The sequence below is a fragment of the Schistocerca serialis genome, chromosome 2 (genome assembly GCF_023864345.2).
Source record: "Schistocerca serialis cubense isolate TAMUIC-IGC-003099 chromosome 2, iqSchSeri2.2, whole genome shotgun sequence".
NCBI lineage: Eukaryota > Metazoa > Arthropoda > Insecta > Orthoptera > Acrididae > Schistocerca > Schistocerca serialis.
In genome coordinates, this window is record NC_064639.1 from 1,087,986,526 (window position 1) to 1,088,011,942 (window position 25,417).

A 25,417-nucleotide genomic window follows, 5' to 3' on the forward strand; every position below is an offset into this window, starting at 1 on the left:
TTACTGAAAATTATGTCGTTATCAATACTGATGTTACAGTATGCAATATTTGTTCAACATCAAAATTTTCCAGTGGATTTTTGTTAACATTAAAACACCAATAAATACCATGACTAACATGAGAACATGAGACTATTATCAGAGAAAAAATGTTTTCACTATAATGTTTGCCAGACCAGAACTATGCGCAGCAAGATTTCTTTTATGTCATGAAGGTAAATTATCTTTTTGCACTGTTAAAAATATAACATCATCCACAGGCCGCCTCCACCTATAAAACACATCATAAAATCTACTGCTCTGCCCATCAATCCCAAAAGCTGAAAGAAATAATTTTAGTTCACTTTTAACTGTCCGCTTTTTAGCAGTATGATTGGTTTCATTTAATGCAGTTTGAATGCACCACGGCAGTGGCTCATTCGTTCATAGCGCAGCTCTGCATCACGAATAATATTTAAATAGCTGAAAATGTCTTAAAAGGATGGGATAAAATACCAGGGAACCTTATTACAAATCATAATGCAAGTTTTCACTAAGTAACTCTATTCAAAACATTTAGACAGATTAAATTCTTACACACCTTTACAAATCAATGCCTAATGGCGTCCTTCTCTCAATCTTGGCAAAAGAATGCTACACAATCATACAGTGTAGCATCACAGGCTGTTCCTACTCACGTAACTTCAAGAAGACGACAGAGAAACTAATGCTCAGTCACTACTATTTATACTCGGCTTAATACATTTACATCTTTGTTTGATATTTAGTAAGTATTGTCTGTGGCGGTTCCAGTACTCGCCAACACATATATTATCTTTAAAAAAATCGATACATAATTCTATACAAGTATAAAACATGACACATAATGGTTTCTCTTCACTACATAAAGTTCACACAACCATTGTCCATGCAGAAATAACATTACAATCATCCAGTTCAATTATTTTTTTCTTTTTTTTTACCACATACAATATGTGTTTTGCCAGGAAATGTTACACCTGGTCAGGTGAGTCTCGATTTTAGTTGGTAAGAGCTAATGATAGAGTCTGAGTGTGATGCAGACACCACAAAGCCACAGATCCAATTTGATGACAAGGCACTGTACAAGCTAGTGGTGGCTCCATAATGGTGTCGGCTGTGTTTACATGGAATGGACTGGGTCCTTTGATCCAAATGAACTGGTCATTGACTGGAAGTAGTTCAGTTCATCTACTTGGAGACCATTTTTGACAAACAAAAATGTAGTTTTTGTGGATGATGGCACACGATGTAACTGGCCCATTTGTTTGTGATTGATTTGAAGAACTTTCTGGAAAATTTGAGAAAATAATTTTGCTGGCCAGATCACCCAACATAAACCCAATTGAACATTTACAGGACATTACTGGGAGGGATACTACAACACAATAATTTTAATATTTAGCCAAGAATTTAACGTAGAGGAATACAAAACAAGAATCTTCGTAATGGTTGTTGCACCGGCTGAAGTTGCTCCCCAGTATGATCTTCCTCATGTATCTTCCCATGCAAATGGTGGTGTCCTCCTTGTCCTTTAGTACACTCCTGGAAATGGAAAAAAGAACACATTGACACCAGTGTGTCAGACCCACTATACTTGTTCCGGACACTGCGAGAGGGCTGTACAAGCAATGATCACACGCACGGCACAGCGGACACACCAGGAACCGCGGTGTTGGGCGTCGAATGGCGTTAGCTGCGCAGCATTTGTGCACCGCCGCCGTCAGTGTCAGCCAGTTTGCCGTGGCATACGGAGCTCCATCGCAGTCTTTAACACTGGTAGCATGCCGCGACAGCGTGGACGTGAACCGTATGTGCAGTTGACGGACTTTGAGCGAGGGCGTATAGTGGGCATGCGGGAGGCCGGGTGGACGTACCGCCGAATTGCTCAACACGTGGGGCGTGAGGTCTCCACAGTACATCAGTGTTGTCGCCAGTGGTCGGTGGAAGGTGCACGTGCCCGTCGACCTGGGACCGGACCGCAGCGACGCACGGATGCACGCCAAGACCGTAGGATCCTACGCAGTGCCGTAGGGGACCGCACCGCCACTTCCCAGCAAATTAGAGACACTGTTGCTCCTGGGGTATCGGCGAGGACCATTCGCAACCGTCTCCATGAAGCTGGGCTACGGTCCCGCACACCGTTAGGCCATCTTCCGCTCACGCCCCAACATCGTGCAGCCCGCCTCCAGTGGTGTCGCGACAGGCGTGAATGGAGGGACGAATGGAGACGTGTCGTCTTCAGCGATGAGAGTCGCTTCTGCCTTGGTGCCAATGATGGTCGTATGCGTGTTTGGCGCCGTGCAGGTGAGCGCCACAATCAGGACTGCATACGACCGAGGCACACAGGGCCAACACCCGGCATCATGGTGTGGGGAGCGATCTCCTACACTGGCCGTACACCACTGGTGATCGTCGAGGGGACACTGAATAGTGCACGGTACATCCAAACCGTCATCGAACCCATCGTTCTACCATTCCTAGACCGGCAAGGGAACTTGCTGTTCCAATAGGACAATGCACGTCCGCATGTATCCCGTGCCACCCAACATGCTCTAGAAGCTGTAAGTCAACTACCCTGGCCAGCAAGATCTCCTGATCTGTCCCCCATTGAGCATGTTTGGGACTGGATGAAGCGTCGTCTCACGCGGTCTGCACGTCCAGCACGAACGCTGGTCCAACTGAGGCGCCAGGTGGAAATGGCATGGCAAGCCGTTCCACAGGACTACATCCAGCATCTCTACGATCGTCTCCATGGGAGAATAGCAGCCTGGATTGCTGCGAAAGGTGGATATACACTGTACTAGTGCCGACATTGTGCATGCTCTGTTGCCTATGTCTATGTGCCTGTGGTTCTGTCAGTGTGATCATGTGATGTATCTGACCCCAGGAATGTGTCAATAAAGTTTCCCCTTCCTGGGACAATGAATTCACGGTGTTCTTATTTCAATTTCCAGGAGTGTATATTTAATAACATGTGCAAGCCATGTTCTTGATTTATGGTTCTCCTGTGAAAAAATAAAGAATTATCTGACTTACAAAACATTGTGAGAGCATCTGTTCATGCACAAAATCGTCTACTAGGAGTACTTTCACAACTGTTAGTACTTTCATAACTGTGGGCAGCTACAGAGGCAGCATGGCCCAATATTCCATCAAATTGTTGAGTCCATACCACATCCAGTTGCTGCACTACAATGTGTAGGAGGTGGTCTGACATGATATTAAGAGATATCTCATGACCTTTGTCATCTCAGTGTAAGGCGCTATCATGACATTGCCTTATGTAGGGTTGTCTGTTTGGTATTTCTGTAATAATCATATGAAATCCAGGAGAAGTCCCTTGTTTTTAAAAGAATTTTAATATTTAGCCAAAAATTTAATGTAGAAGGATACTACAAAACAATAATTTTAATATTTAGCCAAGAATTTAACGTAGAGGAATACAACAACAGAAGAATCTTTGTAATGGTTGTTGCACCGGCTGAAGCTGCTTCCCAGTATGATCTTCCTCATGTATCTTCCCATGCAAGTGGTGGTGTCCTCCTTGTCCTTTAGTATATTTAGTAACATGTGCAAGTGATTTTCTTGATTTATGGTTCTCCTGTGAAAAAATAAAGAATTATCTGAATTACAAAACATTGTGAGAGCATCTGTGCAGCAACTACATGTACAACTGTACTTCGCAAATGTGATGAAAATTTGGTATTATTGTCACTGTGTTACACAAAAGGTACCAATAGAGAAGACATTTACCGATAAGCAGAGGTTATAGAATTTTCTGCTATTTCCAATAATAAATATTTCTGGGAGCAACAAAAATTAAATGCAAAGAAGCAAAACCAAAGTTGATTTATTGTTCCCTCCAAAAGGGTTATTCAAATAAATAGGTAATAAATAAATATTTCTTTTCACTTAATATTGGACCACTCTGACTTCTTAATGATGCTAAGGAGGATTGCTGATGTAGTGATAACTTCCAGTGTTAAAGATGGTGTACCAATGTATTTTCTTGCATGGTTGCAACAGAGTTCTTAATTTAAAATATGAGAATGTGTGCTGCAAAAGACATTCAGTACACATCACATTGATTTCTCGTTGGATTTGCATTAGATTTTTCTTTATAGAGACCTGAGGGAATAAAGTATCTCATTACTAGGTGTGTGTGTGTATGCGTGCACGTGCGAGTGTGCGTGTGCGAGAGTGTGAGGTGTTGCTATAGTACATGGACCGAAAGTAGAAAAAGTACCAGGTCTCGAATCGTTTGATACTCATGATGTCATTGTCTATCGGACATTTCAGATTTGTGAGGTCTACAACAGATATATGGGTAGATCTTATTACCAGTCTATGATGCCACTTGTTATCAGGACCAGGAATCATTGAAAAATAGATGAATCTGAATCTGTATCAGTATGGGTCAAAGGTGTTGATAATTGTAGCGAAATCAAAAATTGTGGTTGATTTCACTCATTATTATAGAAATTAAAATAAAGTTTTCCTTCTACTTTATTCCTACAAAAAAATAAACTGCACATTGATTTTGCTAAAAGCCGAGAAATGATTCTTCTTGGTGTTGTAGCTCTCTGGGATACTCTGAGATGCCCTCTGTGTGAGCCTATCTCTAGCTAGAAGAATGATTCGTCAGAGAGCCAGCATATTTTCAGTCCTAATTATGTGCTTGTCAACTGCTCAATGTCTCTACTCTAACAATCACCTTCAGAGGACATCATGTTTCCAAGTAGAGGGGGAATTAGTGAATTGCTTATAGACGTTGACTCTGAAGTTATTGGTATATCAGAGCACCACTTAAATAATTTGACGATTCAGAAGGTTCCTTTACCAGGATACAGATTAGCTGGCTGTTTTTCAAGGAGTTCCTTGCGGAGTAGGGGAGTGGTCATGTATATAAATAACAATATTCCATTTGAGTCCATATCAAGCCAGTGCACTGAATAGATATTTGAATGTTGTGCAGGCACAGTTGAATGTCCCCTAACTCTAACTTCAGACCATTTCTGCTCAAGCTGGAGAGGGTTCTGGATTCGCTTTGTAGGAAGTAACAGAAATTAGTTACAAACCGTGACCTCAATATTAATTTTGTATACGATTGCACAAGAAAAAGGATGTTGTTAGATCTTCTAAATTCATATGATGTAATGCAGGCTGTGTTTTTTTTCAATGAGGGTGCAGAGGAACAGTAGCACAGCCATAGACAATATTTTTATTCATTCTTCATTACCAGACGGGCATTCTGTTAGTAAAAGGGTGAACGGACTTTCAGACCATGATGCACAAATATTATCACTGAAAGGCTTTTGTACTCATACAAATGTCACATATAATTAAAAACTATGTAGGAATGCTAATCCAATGGCAGTAGAGAGTTTTTCAAACGTCGTCAGTTAACAAGAGTGGAAGGATGTTTATAGTGCCAATAACATAGATGACAAATATAATTCTTTCCGTTACACTTTTCTCACCCTCTTTCACAGTTGCTTTCCATCAGAACACTCTAAATGGGATACTAGCAGTATAAGGCAGCCTGGGTGGCTGACTAGTGAGATAAGGATATCATGTAGGACAATGTGGGAATTAAATCAAAATGTTAGAAGTAGTCACAATCAAGCTACACTAGAAAATTACAAACAGTATTACAAGGTGCTTAAAAATGTTATTAAGAAGGCAAAGAGTATGTGGTATGCAAATTGAATAGCTAATTCACAGGATAAAATTAAAACCATATGGTCAGTTGTGAAGGAGGTGTCTGGAGAGCAGCACAAGGTTGATGATATAAAGTCAGTTTGTACTGTTAAATCAGATAAATGTACAGTAAGTAACAATCATTTTCTGAGCATTGCTGGTGAATTAAATAAAAATTATGTTACTTCAGGGAAACCTATAAACTCTCTTGGCAAATGCCTTTCCGTGATTGGTGTTTGAAATATTCCTCTGTGATAAGGCAAGGGGGTGATTGACACAGTAATTAAATCACTGAAAACTAAGGACTCTCTTGGATATGTTGAAGTGCCTAGCACAATATTTAAGTACTGTGCTGCACATGTTAGCCCTGTGCTTAGCTAAATTTGTAGATTTTCCTTTAGGAATGGTCAGTTTCCTGGATGATTAAAGTACTCAGTAGTAAAGCTGCTTCATGAAAAGGGAGGAAGGGATAATGTAGACAATTTTAGACCTATTTCTGTGCCATCAGTGTTTGCCAACGTCATTGAAAATGTTGTGTATATAAGGATAATTGATCGTTTTACATCACATAATTTGCTATCAAATGTACAGTTTGGCTTTAGAAGTCGCTTAACAACTGAAAATGCTATATTCTCTCTGAGGTACTAGGTGGGTTAAACAAAAGGTTTCGAATGCTAAGCATATTTTTTTTATTTAACTAATGCGTTTGATTGTGTTGATCACAAAACATTACTCCAGAAGTTGGACCATTACAGAATACAGGGAGTAACTCACAAGTGGTTCACCTCTTACTTTAACCACAGACAGCAAATGGTCATTATTCACAATGTTGAGAATGCCTGTGATGTGGGGTTTGAGTGCCATGAGGGGTGCCCGAGAGATCAGTTTTGGAGACACTCCTGTTCCTTATTTGCATAAATGATATGCCCTCTAGTATTATGGGTAACTCTAAAATATTTCTGTTTCCTGATGACACTAGCTTGGTAGTAAAGGATATTCTGTGCAACATTGGTTCAGTTTCAAATAGTGAAGTTCATGACGTAATTTCATGGCTTGTAGAAAATAATCTAATGCTAAATCACAGTAAGACTCAGTTTTTACAATTTCTAACACACATTTCAACAAAACCTGACGTTTTAATTTCACAGAAATGGCATATGATTAGTGAAACTGAACAATTCAAATTTCTAGGTGTTCAGATAGATAGTAAACTGTCGTGGAAACCCCATGTTCAGGATCTTGTTCAGAGACTTAATGCTGCCATTTTTACTATTCCATTGGTATCTGAAGTAAGTGATCATTTGATATGAAAATTAGTCTACTTTGCTTATTTTCATTCTCTTATGCCATATGGTATTATATTTTGGGGTAATTCTTCCCACTCTGAAAGGATATTTTTGGCTCAAAAACAAATGGTTTGGGCAATAAGTAGTGTAAGTTCACAAACCTCTTGTCAACCCCTGTTTATTAGTGTGGGTATTTTGACACTGGCCTCTCAATATATATATATTCTTTACTGTTGTTCCTTGTTAACAATATCAGCTTATTCCTAAGGATAAGCAGCTTTCACTCAGTCTAGGTAGAAATCAAATCTGCATTCTTGTGCAGAAAGGTGTGCAGTATACTGCTTCATCCATTTTCAATAAGCTACCACAAGAATTCAAAGTCTTAGCAGTAATCCACTTGTTTTCAAATCAGAACTGAAGTGTTTCCTCATGGGTCACTCCTGTTGAAGAGTCCCTTGAAAACTTAGCTGATTCTTATGTTTTATTGTTGATTGAGTTTACTTAAACTTATGGCTTTTTTTTTTTTTTTTTTTTTTTTTGGGTTCATAAACATTTTATTTTAATCTGTTATTACTTTTATTTTGTAATTTCATGTACTGACACGTTCCATGACCTTGGATATTTGTTCCTCAATTTTGTCCTATAGAACTTGATGCATAAATAAATAAATAAATAAATGTTGTTCTAAATAATGAAGTCATACACATGAGTCTTTGCTCTGGAGGTCTTCATTCGCAAGTGGGCCTGCAGGCTCAGACATACGCCACACTGGTCTGCCCAGTATGTCGCCACTGGGAACCATCTGAAGACTCTACCTGTTGCATGCTTGGTCACGCCTAATTTTACTGAGGAACTGTGTGTTTGCAGGAAGAGGCATCAATAAATATGTAGTGGAGCACCACTGAAATCAATGCATGTAGAAATCTGAACTCATCATGACCTCATAACCCACAAACCAGCTGTCTGGGAGACATATCACTTGGATAGGTAAACCAACCTGTGAATGAGGGTCATTAATGTAATATTCCATTCTGCATAGTGTGCATCTCATCAAGGACAGTAAGCAGAATATGATCAACTTAATGACTATGGTTTAATGAATGGTGTAATGGATTTCATTTTTACTTCTGCTGTTTAAACATCATTGTTCCTTTTGGACTAAAGTGGATTACTTACAAAAACACTTCATGTGGGAATAAATATGTTGCGAAGAAGTATCCAGGATGTCGAACTCGTTACACAGATATCTACAAGATGATTGTAAGTGACCACCACATACTGTTCTTAAAGTACCTTTTTCAGCAATGAAGACTTCCTTTCTTAAAAATGAGTTTCCCTAGAAAATTACTCCATCTGACATTACTGAATGAAAATACGCAAAATATATCAAGTTACTGATTTGTCTGTCACCAAGATTTGCAGTGATTTTAAATGCAAATTTGGCTGAACAGACTTGTTTTAGGAGTTTCAAAATGTGCTTTTCCCAACTTCAATCTCATCAATATGGACACCTAAGAATTCTGAAATTTCTGTCCTATTTATTATTTATTATTTCCACCTCTTGTCTTACACTTATTACTGGTGTAATACCCCTAGATGTGCAGAAAATTGAAGGTGAAACCATTTGCAGGAAAACAGTCAATGATAATTTTAAGAGCATTGTTTACCATTTGCTCTCTTTTTTGTATGTGTGCTTGGATTGACTACAATACTACCGTAATCAACAGAAAAAAATAATTTCGCTTTTTGTATATAGGACAGAAGATCATTTACATTTATAGAAACAGTAGTGTACCTAAGATTGATCCTTGGGGAACCCACAAGTAACTTTTCCCCTGTCAGAATAATGTCCCTAGACTACATTGGTAGAATTATTAAGTACAACTTTCTGCATTCTTTTGGTTAGATATGACATTATCGAACAATTAGCTGTAACATCAGTTGCATACAGCTTCAGTTTATCTAGGAGAATATTGTGATTCACACAGTAAAATTCCCTAGACAGGTTGTAGGAAATATCATTCGATGCTATTTTATTACTTAAGGCTTGAAAATTTGCTGAATGAACATGCAAATGGCATTCTCAGAGGAGTAACTCTTCTGAAGTCCAAACTGTGATTTACTGAGAATATTATTAATGCTCAGGTGGGATCCTATTCCAGAATACACCATCTTCTCAAAAAAATTTTAAAATGATGTCAGCAATGAAACAGGTCATTAGTTATTGACATCTCTCGTATAACTTTTCTTAAATAAGGGCTTGACAATGTTTTAAATGCAAACATTTTTAGGTTAGGCTTTACCGTGACTGTTACTGACATTAAATGACACAACAAGTTTACTGTTACCAGTCACCGTTTTTTCCAAAACCATATTCTGAAATAGTGTCTTGCTTCTCCACTAGGCAGTGCCACAAGCTCCTCCAAAATCGTAACACAACATACACACATATGTAATACTAACTAATGTAAATCCACCCGATGATGGAGGTTTAAACCTTCGAAACGTGGCTTGACAATGCCTTGAGTTCATGATGCATTATGTATTTCAGGTAAGACTGGGCTTCTTGTATGGGAACATAGTAACCCAATGAGTTTTTGTTTTTGAGAGAATGTATAATTTTCTTAATTTTAGAGGGAACAGCTGGAGATACATTCATATGACAAGGGTTCGTTTTCCAACATCCTGCTGTGATTTTTCTCTTGAACTGTTTGTCCCTATATTTTTTTACTGCATTTAAGAAATGATTATTGAATATATTTGCTACTTGTGACTCATAGTTTACAGCCTTAGGAAAATCTATATTGTCATCACAGACTATTAACAGCTTACTGTTTTCTGATGGATAGTATAGTGGTGGGTAGTCTGAACATCAATACACTTTGGATGAGGAATCCCAATGTGAGACACTGTTGCTACCAAAGTAATGATATGTTGACTGTGCTCAGATTAAAATTTGTTTGGATTAATAACTCTGGGTGTCAGCCATTTGATAATCTGTAGAACATAAAATGTGAGGTATTCAGGATATAGGAATTTCCAATACAGCATCTTACTGAGAAGAAGTAATAATACGTTTTATGCATTTGGTACCTGATAAGATACAAACAATGTACAATATCAAAAATGTTGAAATATTCATAAAATGACTAAATTTCAATTTGGCTGAAACAGATATCCTCCAAAAATAGACTTAGGCGATATAACAATGTGATTAAAAAAATAGTCTTTGTGGATATAATGATGTGATTATTATCATTAGGCAACTTCAGATGGCCTGGATGATTCTTCTGCTTGGATTATATCTGTAAGTAAGTTAAAGCATTCTCACTGTATGTACAAATACATAACATAGTCACACATAGTGTTTGAATTCTGTTGCTAATTTTAAATACTGAAGTCATGAACATGAGTTTTTACTACTTACATACAATGGCCTGTCTGGCAGAGTTTCAATTTTATCACGAGAAGAATCTACGGCTGATTGAGTCTTAATAATCATAGATTTTGGGCATGGACACTCAGCATCTCCAGTGAGTTGTAGCCCAATATCATTGGACTCTGGATGCAGTATGCTGTTAAGAGACAGTGGTGCTACTGCCGTTGTATCATCATTTATGGTATGTTGAATTTTGTCAGATTCAGATTCCTTTTGATTCAAGAATTTGTTAGCCATCCATTTGATACTCTGTGAAACATAAAATACTTGGTATTGACATCATGGTAAGTGTCTGGGATATTGCATAATTTTTACAAGAGTATCTTACTTAAAATAATAAGCATGTGGGTTAATTAATCCTTCCTTCTTCTGATACCAATAATGTGCAACACTTGAAATGCTGACATTTTCTTAAAATGATTATGGCAACAAAATCATATCATCATAATACACAGATTTACACAAAATCACAATGTGACTTTTACCATGCAGTTAATTTCAGAGGGTTGCAATATGTTTCTGCCGGCAATACTGTATCTGTTAATTTCTTAAAGTGTCTACAATTAACATACAAACAACCAACACCATAAAAAACGCTTATTTGAATAAAATCCTAGTTTTAGAAAATACAGACATACAGAAAAAATTTTCTGCTCATTCTTAATGCTCCACTCGTCAAAGTTTCAGTTTCACCATATGCAGCATCAGTGGTAGGTTGCAGCTTATTGATGTAGCTGTATTCTCAGTATTGGCTTGCTGACTTTGGCCAGATTCGGGTTTCTTTTGATTAATCATATCACCACAAAACTGTCATTCATGATTGCAAAAAATGGAGAAAAGACAGCCACTCTTTTATAGTGGATGCATATGTGGAGCACAGAAACACACAGCAGAAACTGTGTTTGTGGCTGCACACATCATTCTGCCACAGGTGAGAGATTGCATTTCTCTTATTTTACGTATTACTCCATCCTGGAATTTCCATCACTGTCTTTTATGAATACTACAATATGACTGGTACCATCAAACAACTTCAGATGATCACTAAATGTCTCTAACGGTAAGATTATGTGTGTTAATTTCTTCAAATGTTTACAGTCAATGTATAAAAAACACAGTAGAGCACTATTTTGGTAGTGATACAGTAGTTTTAAACAATGATGTCCCACAGAGGAATGTTTGCTATTTACTCTTAATGGTCCTTTCAGCAAAGACTCAGTTTCATCATGTACAGTATCCACATTAGGCTGGATCTTTGTGACTACAGTCTGAGGGTATGGAGACTCAAAATCTCTAATGTGTTGTCTGTCAATATCATTATACTCTGAATGATGAGTGTCAGCATGAGGCACTGATTCCACTGTTGGTATATCATCAGAAATGGTGCTCTGACTCGGGTCATCTTCATGTTCCTTTTGATTACTGACTATAGAAGTAATACATTTGATAATCTGTGGAAGACAAAAAGTGTTATTCAGGATATGGCAAGTGATTGTGTTGTAACTCTGAACAAAATAAAGGACATGGCTGTAAGAAATGTTCTGTTCTTGAAATTACAGCATGACAGCTACAAGTACAATACTGTTTAGAGAACATACCCAGGACGGCTGGCCAGAGTTGGCGCATATCTGTATTGGAAGAATTCACCCACCAAGGTAGCTTGGTATTGGCACAAGGTAATAAAGGTGCTGGATCAAGATAGGTGGCCTCTGATGGGGCTCAGGAGCAACCGAACAACATGCTACTAAAATGGGTGCACGTATCGACATGCTCCGTGGTAGTGGTTAGTGGTGATTTAGGTGCAGTAATCTGTGGATTGCTACATCTCTCATACCTTGAGGGGGGGGGGGGGGGGCAGATGCCAGCACCTCAATGGTGTGTTGGATGACCCCAGCACGTGGTATGTAGGAGTGATTTTGTCAGACTCCTCTCTAGGTGGCCTGAGCTGGAGAGCCATCGTGTCCAGAGGTAACATAGGCAGTGCTGACAGGTGGGTGGTAGGCCCCAGCGTCAATGTAGTTGGCACCTGCTTTAGTGTAGGAGGTGCCTGTGTTGGTGCAGGAAGTAGTTGTGGTCCCCTCCTGCAAGAGATGGCACCACAAGGGCGTCGAGATGCTCAGTCATATCAATAGTGTGGAGCTGGTCCACTAGCTGAGGAGCCAGAGACTATGTCAAGAGGATAAGTCGTCATGGCACAGATGGTGTACTGCCCAGGGTGAATTGTGTTGATGATGGAAGAGGCACCAGCGCAGTGGTCTGCAGGGAGGCATCTGTTCAGCCCCTAGGGTGTACTTGATAGTAGTGGTGCACCTCAAGGTGCTCATCAGTGCCCACCCAGAACACACAGCACCTGCACTGGCCTGTGGATAATGCCTGGAATCCAAAGGGAGTGTCTTCCAAACTCTCAGGCCCAAACTGGAGAGCTGGACACAAATCACAATGACATTGGTGCCACTACAAGGCAGCAGAAGCTGGAGCAGTGTCCATGGCTGCTGGCAGTGCAAAAGTTCATTGTGGCTCTTCCCCAACTGATTTATTCTGTAAGAATTAAGAAGGAACCAAAGGCCCTCCTTCACTGGAAATTCTATGAGGTATTTGGCATTTACATTTTGAAAGTTCACACGAGATGTTCTGTCTCGCGATTGAACTGCAGCCGAAAAGGAGGCACAGATGTTTTTGTGTGCGCAAAAATCCTCAAAGGATTGAGCCAAAAATTGAGAACCATTGTCCAAAACCACTGTACAAGGTGGGCATTCTACAGAAAAAAAATTTTGACTCCATCTTGACAGCCACATTTGTTGCAGTAGGAGGACAACAACAGCATTAGGGACCTTGGAAAAGGCATCAACAAGTAATAACCAAAAAGAGTTTAGAAAGGTCCAGCAAAATTGACATCAATTATTTTTGAGGGTAGCGTAGGCACTGACCAAAGAGAAAAAGCAGTGCATTGTGCTGCCTGTTGATTTATTGATGAAACACTTGTGGCAGGCTGCAGCCAGGCACTCTGCCTCATGGTCCTTACCAGGCCGGACATTTGCTGACATAGCCTACCATTTGTTTAGTGTGGGAGGTTCTCCAATGACTTGATGTAACAGATTGAGAACATACCCATGCAACATTGCTGGAATCACAATGTGAGGACAACCACATACAGTAGCAAAGGAATGACACCATCTAACGGGGAGAGACGACAACAGAAAGCATAGTAGTTCCATAATGTATTGAATGCCCATCCTGGCAAACGATCAGGCCACCTATGTTGTCTCATGCACACCAATTGCTTAAGCACTGGGTCTACAGCTACAGCTACTGCAGATGCAATCCAGTAGCTGGTACTAGGGAAGATAGAGTGAGGTGGTGCAGTGGTTAGCACACAGGTCTCTAGTTGGGAGGGTGACAGTTCAAACCCACTTCCGGCCATCCGGATTTAGATTTTCTGTGACTTCCAGATATCACTCCAGACAAATGCCAGGATAGGTCCTTTGGAAGGCCCCATCCTTGACATCATTGTGATCGATCTGTAATGACCTCAATGTAGATGGGATATTACGTTCAATCTTCCTTCTTTCCTTGGTACTGAGGAAACTATCAATAGTCTGAAACTTCCTGGCATATTAAAACTGTGTGCTGGACTGAGACTCGAACTCAGAATCTTTGCCTTTCGCGGGTAAGTGCTCTAGCACTTGGTCCCGAGTTCGAGTCTCGGTCCGGCACACAGCTTTAATCTGCCAGGAAGTTTCATATCAGCACACACTCTGCTGCAGAGTGAAAATCTTATTCTGGTATCAGTAGTCTGTCTTGCTTCTGTGTCAAATTGAAGACACAACAGTTCTTCCTGATCAAACAACGAATTGGATCCTATGGGCAGCCAAGGCAATGCATCTGCATTTGCGCACTGCACAAACTGATTCTATACTTATATTGCTGCAAAAATAAGGCACAACAATGAAGGCAATGAGCGGCTTTGCTGAAAGCTGGTAACAATGAAACTAAAGATTTATGACCAGTGACTAAGCGAAATTTTGCACCATATAAGAACATACGAAATTTTTTCAAGGTCTGAGTGATCCATAGCCAAGGGTAATGAAGTCCAGCATCTAGTCAGCACAGAATACAGCACATATGGCTCTAGTTCAGCGCAGAAGCTGCCCTAAACTCCAGCGTGAATTCTTTTTCACATATGTAGTGGAACTGAAGGTCACTGACAAGTTGAGAAGAGCAAAACCTATACAGTCATTACTATGATCTTGTAGAGTGGAGCCTCTCTTCAGTGACATAAATTACTCCACCCCCACTACACTAATGCACTCAATCAGTAGCACTGTTGGCCTTCTTGTAACTAACACTCGATTCTCTGGTTATGGTATGGTAGCATATTGTATATGACATTGTTCTAGTGTTGGTCTTGCACTTGCTGCCTTACAAGGGGATCAGTGATCCATAGCCAAGGGTAATGAAGTCCAGCATCTAGTCAGCTCAGAATACAGCACATATGGCTCTAGTTCAGCGCAGAAGCTGCCCTAAACTCCAGCGTCACATGAGTCTGACAGCCTACTGTACTGGTGGGGCCAGATTCAGCATTCAGCACAAATTCACTGTATCTGATATCGCGTTCTACCTGATAGGACAGTGATCCGGGAGGGATTAAGTACTCTCTGAAATGGTGAGTGAATCACACATGCACATCACAATTGCTGCCTTCTCCAAGTAATGTTGCTGACTAAGTGTGCCTACCCTGCCAGCGGGTGTCAAACCACAGCACCATGGTGCCATTGATGTCTGCTCCTAGCTGATGCAGCATTCTTGGCAGCCTTGAGTCTGTTGTTGGATTCAGTAGGTTCATCTCTGGATTGCATGGCCACCAGCCATCACAGAAGTCACAGCAATTACTTGTATTGTGAGTAATAAATGGAATTATCTTGAATACTGGTTTATTGTCCCCCAGGTCCTTGGTCTACATCTTAGCAAAGTAGACAAAGCAGCATAGTTTTCCAGCCCAGGAGAGGGCAAACATGGGGTACAAGCTCAGAGGGACCCCCAGACTTGATGGGGAACCTGAGATTCCAAACATCAGAACCCTTATACTGAGCAACTGTTTTTTAATTGAATTTTTAGAATTTGAGAACAAATAATTAAAATATATTGTGAAATTAACAAGCATTTTGCATTCTTTCAAAAAGTTAATTTCGGAATTTAAATAGTAAAAGAATGTAAGAGCCTGTGACACTGGCTGGAGGACTCACTAACTTTTAGATTTTCATCCCGTGTGCAACAGTTATATTATTTGGAGTATTTTCTTAAGTAAGTCACCTCATTCATCAAAAAACACATGTATACCCACTTCTCAGTGATTTCGTGACAATTCTACTGATCATTTTGCAGTACTATGAGAATGATTTTTTTTCCCTGAAAGGTTAACTGTAGCATCTGGCTTAATGGACATATTTTGCTCCAGAATGTTACTTGTAACACGAAACACCCGTTAAGCTAAAAAAATTTTCAAAAGGAATCCTAATAAAATGTGATGATGCATAAAATCCCAAAAATAATATCCAAAGAGAAGTAACTTCGAGTGTGTCCCAGGGAAGTGCATTGGGACCCTTGTTGTTCATGTTGCATATTAATGACCTTGCATACAATATTAATAGTAAAATCAGGCTTTTTGCAGATAATGGATTTATCTTTATGAAATACTATCTGAGAGAAGCTGCATAAATACTGTCACACCTTGATAAGATTCCAAAGTGGTGCAGAGATTGGCAACTTGGTCTAAATGTTCAGAAATGTAAAATTGTGCACTTCACAAAATGAAAAAACATAGACTCCTACGACTATGTCAATGAGTCACTGTTGGAATCAGCAACTCATACCTGGATGCAACACTTGGTAGGGATAAGAAATAGAATGATCACATAAGTTCTGTCACAGGTAAAGCAGGTGGTAGACTTTGGTTTATTGGTAGAATACTGGGGAAATGCAATCAGTCTACAATAGAGATTGCTTACAAATCACTCGTGCAACCCATTCTGGAATGTAGCACCCGTACCAGAGAATGTAGCACCTGTACCAGATAGGAATAACAATGGATATTGAAGGTGTACATAGAAGGCCAGCACGAATGATCACAGGTTTGTTTAATCCACAAGACAGTGTCACAGAGATACTGAAGGCAATGAACTAGCAGGCTCTTAAAGACAGACATAATCTATCCAGAGAAAGTCTGTTAGCAAAGTTTCAGGAACCAGCTTTAAACAGTTGCTCCAGTGATTTATTATGACCCACTATGTATCACTCACATATGGATCATGAGGATAAGATTAGATTAATTGCCGCATGGACAGAGGCATTCAAACAATCATGCTTCCCATGCTCCATACGTGAATGGAAGAGGCAGAAACTGGAATGACTAGTACAATGGGATGTACCCTCTGCCATGCAGCTCACAGTGGTTTGTAGAATGTAGATTTAGATTTGTAGCAGGCTTCACTACCTGTAATGAAATTTTTATTTATAATACAGTATATCCATTTTCATATATGGACATTGTCTACACATATTTGTTTATGCTTATGCTCCAAGAAAAATGACATGGCATTGTTGTAAACTAAATTTGTTGTCCACTTATGCCTTATAGGCACCTTCATTTAATTCATGTTAGCTAATGATGACAAATTAGAATCTGAATGCATGATCAGATACTGCAAGGCAATAGGTCAAACAAAGAATAAACGTGCAACATCGTTGCAGAGAGTTTGCAACATTGCCTTGGAGGTCTGTATGCTGGGACCTGTGACAACAGTCATGATGTGAGGCACATTGCTATTTGTCCAGCTGCATTAGGCATTATTGGAGTTCCTACCTTACAAAGCGTAGTTCGTTATCAGAGGTGCTTGTGAAGCGTTGTTTGTCTGTGTGCGATTCACGATGTTTATTTGGCTGTTTATTAGAAAGTGACATGAAGCATGTGTATCTGTGTAGTTTTTAGCCTGATTTAATAATTTCAAAAAGAACATAATTAAGTGGTTCAGGAAAAAGGGAAAAAGTTTTAATTCAAAAAGAAAATATCAGTAGACTTCTTTTTTTACAGTTGAAGAAACTAGCAGGCAGAGAGATTCATTGTCCTCATCATCTCAAGATGCCTCAAAACTTAGAAATGGGCCCTAGTGTTACATCGAGGGTAACATTTGTATTTTGAGTTCATCAGTTCCAGTTATGAATCTTCGAGCTCAAGACACTTTGACTCAACGGACAGAAATATTTGAGGAAATATATCTCATGGGCCTGGTAAGTACAGTGTGAAATTTTAACAGTTGAGGTTTTTAGATCCGCAGAGGGCCGAAGTTTTTGCGGAATAAAAATTGTGACTTTTCCGAAACTTCTGTATGTTTTCCTGATATAAGCAGTAAAACAAAAACCAGAAACTTAACAAGGAGTGTTTTACTTGCAAATTGATGAGTGGTGAGTGTGTGGAAAGAAACTGGCTTCTATATTCACTATCCAAGAAATCCATGTATTATTGTTGCCATCTATTTAATAATACTCTGGGAAATAATTTGAGTTCTTCCAGTGAATACAAAGTTGGAAGCATATAAGTAACTTATTAAGGAAGTATGAGTACAGTTTACAGCACAGGGACTCAATGATGAATTATGTAGCAAGAAGCAAAATTGCTGGATGAGTGGATAGTGGATTGCTTTCCCAATTTAATGCTCAGGTCAGCTATTGGAAAAGTGTGATAAAAAAATTGTTGCAGTTGTGCAGTTTGTGGCTTCAAAAGGACTTCAGTTCTGTGGAGATAATGACATTCTGGGGTCTCAAAATAACATAAATTATTTGGGATACTTAGAATTTATAAGTGAATTTGATCCTTTACTTGCTGATCACATACAAAACTATGGCAATTGTGGCAAAGGAACGGCATCGTATTTGTCTGCAAATATCTGCAATGAATTTGTTAATGTAATGGAACAGAAAGTGTTAATTAAATTTTCAATGAACCAAAAGCGGCCAAATACTACGCAGTAGCTTGGATTCCTTGCCAGATTCTCAGATGATGACCGTCTGATTTTCATCACTTGGTACATAAAAGACGATCAGTTTGTTGAGAGATTTTTGCCTTTGGAGGGGCAAGGGCTCAAAATATGGCAGATACTGTTTGTAATTTTTTTTGATAACCTTGACTTTTCAGTAAAGGATTGTTGTGAATAGAGCTATGATAATGCAGCAAATATGGCTTGAAAGTATTCTTGTCTTCAAGCAAGAATAAAAGAAATATGTTAATTTGGTATTTTTGTTCTGTGTACCACATGTACACTGAATTTAGTAGATGTTCAGGTGGTTGGATGTGTTTCATAAGCAGTGGCCTACTTTTAGTTTGTTCAAAAATTGTTCACTTTTTTGCTGGTTCAAACAATTGATGGAAAATTTTGACAGAATTCTTAGGTGCAAATAAAGTTCTAAAGTCTCTCTCTGAAACCAGATGGTATGCATGCCCTGATGTGCTTAAAGATAATTCCCAAAGGAAAAGAATATGCAGCACATGTAAATCATTTTTTGAAATGGTGCAGTGGAATGGCAAAAAATTCTTGTTGATACTGTTCTGCCTAAAATCAGCACATTGGACGCTCATTTAAAGCAATGTTTGGAATCATATGAGGAAGTTAACAGAAGTTTTAGTTTCCTTTCTCAGTTAAAACAAATTGATTCTGAGTTTCTGACCAGTTGAGAAGAAGCTGCAATGAATTTGCAGAATTCTGTCATGAAGGCATTAATGCTAATGAGCTCATATCAGAATGTTTTCATTTAAGGTACTATTTGAAAAACATTCCAAATGAATCTTCAGAATTGAGTATTTTGGTTGTATATTCTTCAATAAAGGCAGATAAAGTAGAAGAAACTTTGGCAAATGTAGGAAGTTGCTGCCAGGATATTTCTTTGTCTAACAGCAGCCAACTGCAGTGGAGAGAGTTCATTTTCACAACTAATGGGAGTATAAAATAAATTAGTACCGACTATTTTACAGGAACACCTTACCAATTTGTCAGTCATGTGCATAGAAAATGGCATCCTTCAACAATTGAACTTTAAGGACAAATAGAATATTTTGCACTTTGGAAATCTTGAAAGAACCATTAACTAATGTTAATTCCAATTTGCAAAACTAGTCACTTGTATTTGATTTGTATAATGGTAACTATAATAACCAATAAAGTCAAAACTAAACACTCATATTTGATTTATATGATGGTAACTATAATAACCAATAAAGTCAATAAACAAATGAATATTCTGATGTATTCATTTAAAATATGCTTCTTTTTTGTAGCAGGTCCTCATACTCTGTGTGCCAGTTAGTGCACAGTAAGTGCATACCTAAAAGATTGGATGTTCAGGACATAATTGAAGATACAGCATTTTGGAAATCTCTAAAGAGACCATTAATTTGAATGTAAGTCCAATCTGCAGAACTAATCATTTGTATTTCACTAACCAATAATGTCACTTAACAAATGCACATTTTCCTGATGTTTTCATTCATTCTTAAGGCCCCCCAGGGTTGCCACAGGTTATGGAAATCAGGGAATTTCAAACATGTGGAGTAATAAAGGTATTCATAGTAACTGACGGGAGTGTGAGTGATTATTTATCATCATAATTACCATGCCCACTCCCCACTACCTACAGTGGTGACCCCGTTATTTTCTGTTGAACTGCACTATGAAATACTTAGTTATACTCATGCCAGCACACTGCTGATCATCACGGGATACAAACTTCATTCCAGGAAGAATACGCCCCGTGATGGTGCTTCATTGTCTGGCATCACTACAGGTTTATTTATTTATTGTCTTTTTTTGCATATAGTCACCAACTGGTGACTTTTGCAAACGCCATAGCATTTTTATACTATTTTTGTACAAACAATAGGAATTTGCAATTCACATTTACAAGAAGCCACTTAAGGGTGACACACTTGGCCATGGTACAGTACTACATAATGCAACATACAGTTGTTACATAGTATAGGTATCTGAATTTACAGCACATTGTTACAAAAGTAATCTATATTACAATCACCTCAGAATTGTACATCGTATAGATAGAAGAGTTAGGCCTACATTTAAGAATAGCTACATTTTAATATCAGTATTCTTTCAGTGAGTACAAACATTTGAGAGTTAAGAATGATTTTAATTCCCTTTTGAGTACTTTACCTCTGTGGCATCTTATAGCACTTGGGAGTTTCTTAAACCATATCTGGCCATTTACCAAGGTCTATGATCTGTTGTCATTAGTTTAGTTCTGTTTCTGAAGAAGCAATCTTTTTGTCTTATGTTATGGGTATGTGCATCAGAGCACTTAGCTTCATTATTTTATGGTCCACAAAGAATGTTATTAATTTGTACTGTTACAGGGAGTATACTGTTAGATATTTATGTTGTACAAAGGTTTCCCTACATGAATCTCTGTATCTTAGTTGATGCATGGTCCTGATTGCTCTTTTCTGCAGTGTTAGGATTCTGTTCATGTGTCTATCAGCAGCACATCCCCATACCTCTATTCCGTAATTAATATACGCAAATATTGTCCCATAATAAGCATTTTTTATGTTTGTTCAGAGACTAATTTTGATAGTTTGCTAATTAAGTGCAGTGAACTGCTGGTTTTAATGCATATAACGTTGATATGCTCTACCCATCTAAGATTTTCTTCTAGGTATATCCCCAAAAATTTACATTTGTCAGTGTCTACTTTTTTGATGCCACTTATATTATCAACACAGGTTTGGTATGAATTACCAAGTTTAAATAGTAATAGCAGGGATTTGCTAATATTGACTTTTAGACCTTGATCATGGAAGTAAGTAGTTATTTGACTTAAGCCATCAGTTGCAGCCAGTGTCAAGTAATTAGTTTGTTTGCAAAAGTACAAAAGCGAAGCATCATCTGCATAACTTACTAGTTGGGAGTACAGAGGTGCCTCTAAATCATTAATGTACACCAGGAAAAGGAAAAGGCCCAATACGGAACCCTGAGGTACACCTTGTTTTACTATTTCATAGCTGGATTGGAAATGTTTGATCTGACCATTACTTTCATAACTCAGCTTTGTACACTGCCTATGATTGGTTAGATAAGTGATCAATAGTTGTATGGATGTGGCATTTATATTATAAGTTTCCAGATTGCTCAGTGGTAGCTCATGGTTCACTGAATCAAATGCTTTAGTAAGGTCTAGAAATACCCCTGCTATCTCCATTCCCTCATCCAGGGTATCGTACACCTTGTGGAGAAATTCGGTAATTGCTGTAATGATACTGTGATGCTTTCTGAAGCCATGCTGTGTTTCTTCCAGGAAATTATTCTTTGTGAAATAATCAGTATGTTGTGTCAACAAAACAATTTCAAATATTTTACTGTAAATTCGTATTAGTGATATGGGCCTGAAATTTGATAGCTCTTTTTTCGATCCTTTTTTATGCACAGGTTTTACTGTACTTTTCTCCAATATATTTGTAAATGTGTGCTCCCTGATACTATTGTTGATCATATGGGTAATTATTCCAACTAATTTCTTATTCCAGAATGAGATTTTCACTCTGCAGCGGAGTGTGCGCTGATATGAAACTTCCTGGCAGATTAAAACTGTGTGCCCGACCGAGACTCGAACTTGGGACCTTTGCCTTTCGCGGGCAATTGCTCTACCATCTGAGCTACCGAAGCACGACTCACGCCCGGTACTCACAGCTTTACTTCTGCCAGTACCTCGTCTCCTACCTTCCAAACTTTACAGAAGTTCTCCTGCGAACCTTGCAGAACTTATTGCATTTTTTAATTGTAATACTACTCAGTCCATCCCAGCCAGATGAGGTCTTATTCTTTAAGTTATTTATTATTTTTCCTATTTCCTCCACATTCACTTCCTTAAATCCGAAAGCAGTTTCCAGCCTAGGCTAAGGCTTTACCATCCGAGTCAGACCTGTGTTATTAACTGGATTCACAGCTGAAGATATAAAATATTCATTAAATATATTGCAGATTTTATCCGGATCATTAATATGGTTTCCTTCATGTTGGATTCTGTCAATCTGAGTATCTACCTTAGGGGTGGCTTTGCGATATCTATTTATTATATTTCATGAAGTCTTCCCTATATTTGATGACTGAGCTATTTCCTTATCTAGGATCTGTTTTCTTAAATTTGAGAGCTGCTCCTGAAATTGTTTTTTTAGCTTGATTGTACTTATCCTTAAATATTTGCAATTTAGTTGACTTATGTAGCACACTTAGATCCTCGATATTTTGCCTGAGACTAATCATGTAAGCTGGAAGAGTCAGTCTGGTGTTTTTTACATTTTGGTTGTTACTTTCTTTATTCCTTTCACTGGGCAGCAAAAATTTAGATATTGTAAAATAATATCATAAAATTTGGCCCATTTGCATTCGGACCCTTTTTGCTGAAGAACTAGTTGCTAATCTCTAATCTAATCTAATCCATTCCTCAGATTATAGTTTACTTTTAAAAGCATTAATGTTTTTCTCTTTAAGCACTCTTTTATATTCTATGACCTGAGTCCTTTCTTGTATGCTTGTGTGTTCATAGTCTACAAATTGACATTTGTGGTCTGAGTAGTGGAAGTCCACATTCGAGCATCTAATACTATCTTTTACCTCTTTACTTAGTATTATGTAGTCCATTCTACTAGAAGCAGACTGAGTTACTCTTGTATCTGAATTTACTGCATTCATAATATCATAGGAGTTAAGGGTATCTATTAGCCTGCTGTTATGGTTATTGCAAGATGTTGCCTCTATATTCAAGTCACCAAGCATTGTTACCTCGTTCGGGTCACAGTATCCCACTATTCTACTAAAAATATCTATGAAATGCCCCACCTCTGATGTAGGTGGACAATAAATCCCAATAATTTTCTGTTTCATCATGCTCTTTCCGCAACCTTTGATATGGAGTTCAACGCCTGTCACCTAAGTCAAGCCTTCATTATTATACAGATCTAGATGGTTTAATTTATTTACTTTGAGCTGCTCTCTAACAAATACTGCTACACCTCTACCTTTAAGATGCTGTCTACAGTAGCTATTTCCTAGGAAATAGCCATCTAGTTTAAAGTAAATAATTTCCTCAGATTTCAGTCCATCTCAGTTAACGCAACTACATGAGGTGAATGATCATTAACAAAAGCCTGTAAAACATTGAGCTTATTTCTAAGACATTGTATATTTAAGTGGATGAGCCTTAATGGTACTTTTAGTTTGTCACTTTGAATTTCCTGCTGCTCTGGATTGTTTATATTGGGCCAAATCCGGTTGGAGTTGGCCCTTTCCACTAGTTTCCCTGCGTGTTTGAATTTAGGGCAATAGCCCGTCTGTTTTCATGAATTATTACGTCAACAGCTTTGTTTATGTCTGATGCAAGTCTCTTTTTACCAGATAGTTTTAAATGTTGACCATGAATTGTGAAACTAGTGTTTTCGTAGCTGTTGACGTCCAGAAGTCTTACATTTTTAAACTTGGAGCAGAAATGTTGTAACTTACGATTTATTTGTCGAATTTCACCATTTACACAAGACCAGTCCGCTAGATCAAATCTCAGAGGTAAATTCCCTACTACATTTGTAGTTGATAGCAACTGCAAGATAACAATCAGATTTCTTATAAATGTACTGGCCTCGTTGCAGTAAACATCGTTTGATCCCACTATGAGAACAACACAGTCACTTTTAGTGGGATTGGCACATTATTTTTGTATATTGCTGGTTACATTTCCAAATATCCCTCCAGGCTTAACAACAGCTGACACACACATGTTGTCCTTAGCAGAGTTTGATTTTTTATACAAAGTTTGAAACATTGTGTACATGGCTGTCTCCGAATATTTTTAATTTGAATCCATGATGTATTTGTTTTTGCATGGCTGAAGAATTGTTCTTTGGAGATTTCGTGTTTGTTTGTGTGATTTTTAACACTGCAGAGCTGTCTTCAACATTGTCAGACATAAGCTTTTTTTTTATTCGGGTTTTTAATATTCATGTAATGTTGGTGCTCGTCTGCTATTCTTACACGATTTTTACCTGAATTGTCGTGTTCTATTTTTTCAGCTGCAGCACATTTCTTGGGTTCATGTGATTTAACAGTTACAGTACATTTGTTTTCATTCACTTTTAAAATATTGCTGCTCCACAAGATTTTGCATTTGTGTTCTAAAGAAGCACACTTTATTTGTAGCGCTTCAGTATCACTTTGTAACATTTCAATTATTAAATCCTTGTGTCTGATAATGTTTATATAGTTCATTTTACACATTTCTGTTACACACGCATCATATGACCACGAGTAGTCCACAGTTATTAATTTTATGTTTATTTTACAACAGTTTTCGTGAAAGCACCATTTACAGTATTTGCACTGGATACCTTTCCTGACTTTTTTGTTACATAACTTGCAGTTATCACCATTTTTCACTTCACTTTTATCTCTTTTATAGGAACTATTTACACCCGCTAGTCCGATTGGCGCGATATTCCCAGACGATATAACCAATGCGACTATGGTTATCAAATGGTCAATGTTCCCATTGTTTCAACAACCACCAAACCAGGGCATTGTTACCTCTCGCCAAACGGACAAACACACTAAATCTTAAATCAAGTATGGTGTTATCAGTGAAGGTGCTGAGACGAAGCCTGCCACTCCCTTAATTAACTGTGCTACATCAACAGTGACCACACACAGTGAACAATGGCTGCCTGCCACCATCCCCACCGCCTAACCAGTGCTACTGTGCTACTAATATCCCAATCAGTGATGTGTTAGTGAACTACACTGCACTCATTTTCATTCTAATGACTCAGCATGTGTTGACATTCTGTGTGCAATGTTCCAAATTATGGACACCCTCCAGAGTACCACAATTGCTGACAAACAATCACCACCATATATGACCGCCTTCC

General features: G+C 38.4%; 1 protein-coding gene across 1 annotated transcript in view; it reads right to left on the reverse strand.

The window, feature by feature from the left end:
- The window catches only part of LOC126456638 (serpin B6-like), a 221,195-nt gene that overhangs the window by 175,843 nt on the left and 19,935 nt on the right, over nt 1–25,417 (reverse strand). Inside the window, exons 2-3 of the mRNA XM_050092381.1 lie at nt 10,435–10,695; nt 3,500–3,622 (exon numbers count right to left, since the gene is read on the reverse strand). Of these exons, the coding sequence (XP_049948338.1) occupies nt 3,500–3,622; nt 10,435–10,695 (384 nt within the window). The remainder of the gene's footprint in view (nt 1–3,499; nt 3,623–10,434; nt 10,696–25,417) is intronic.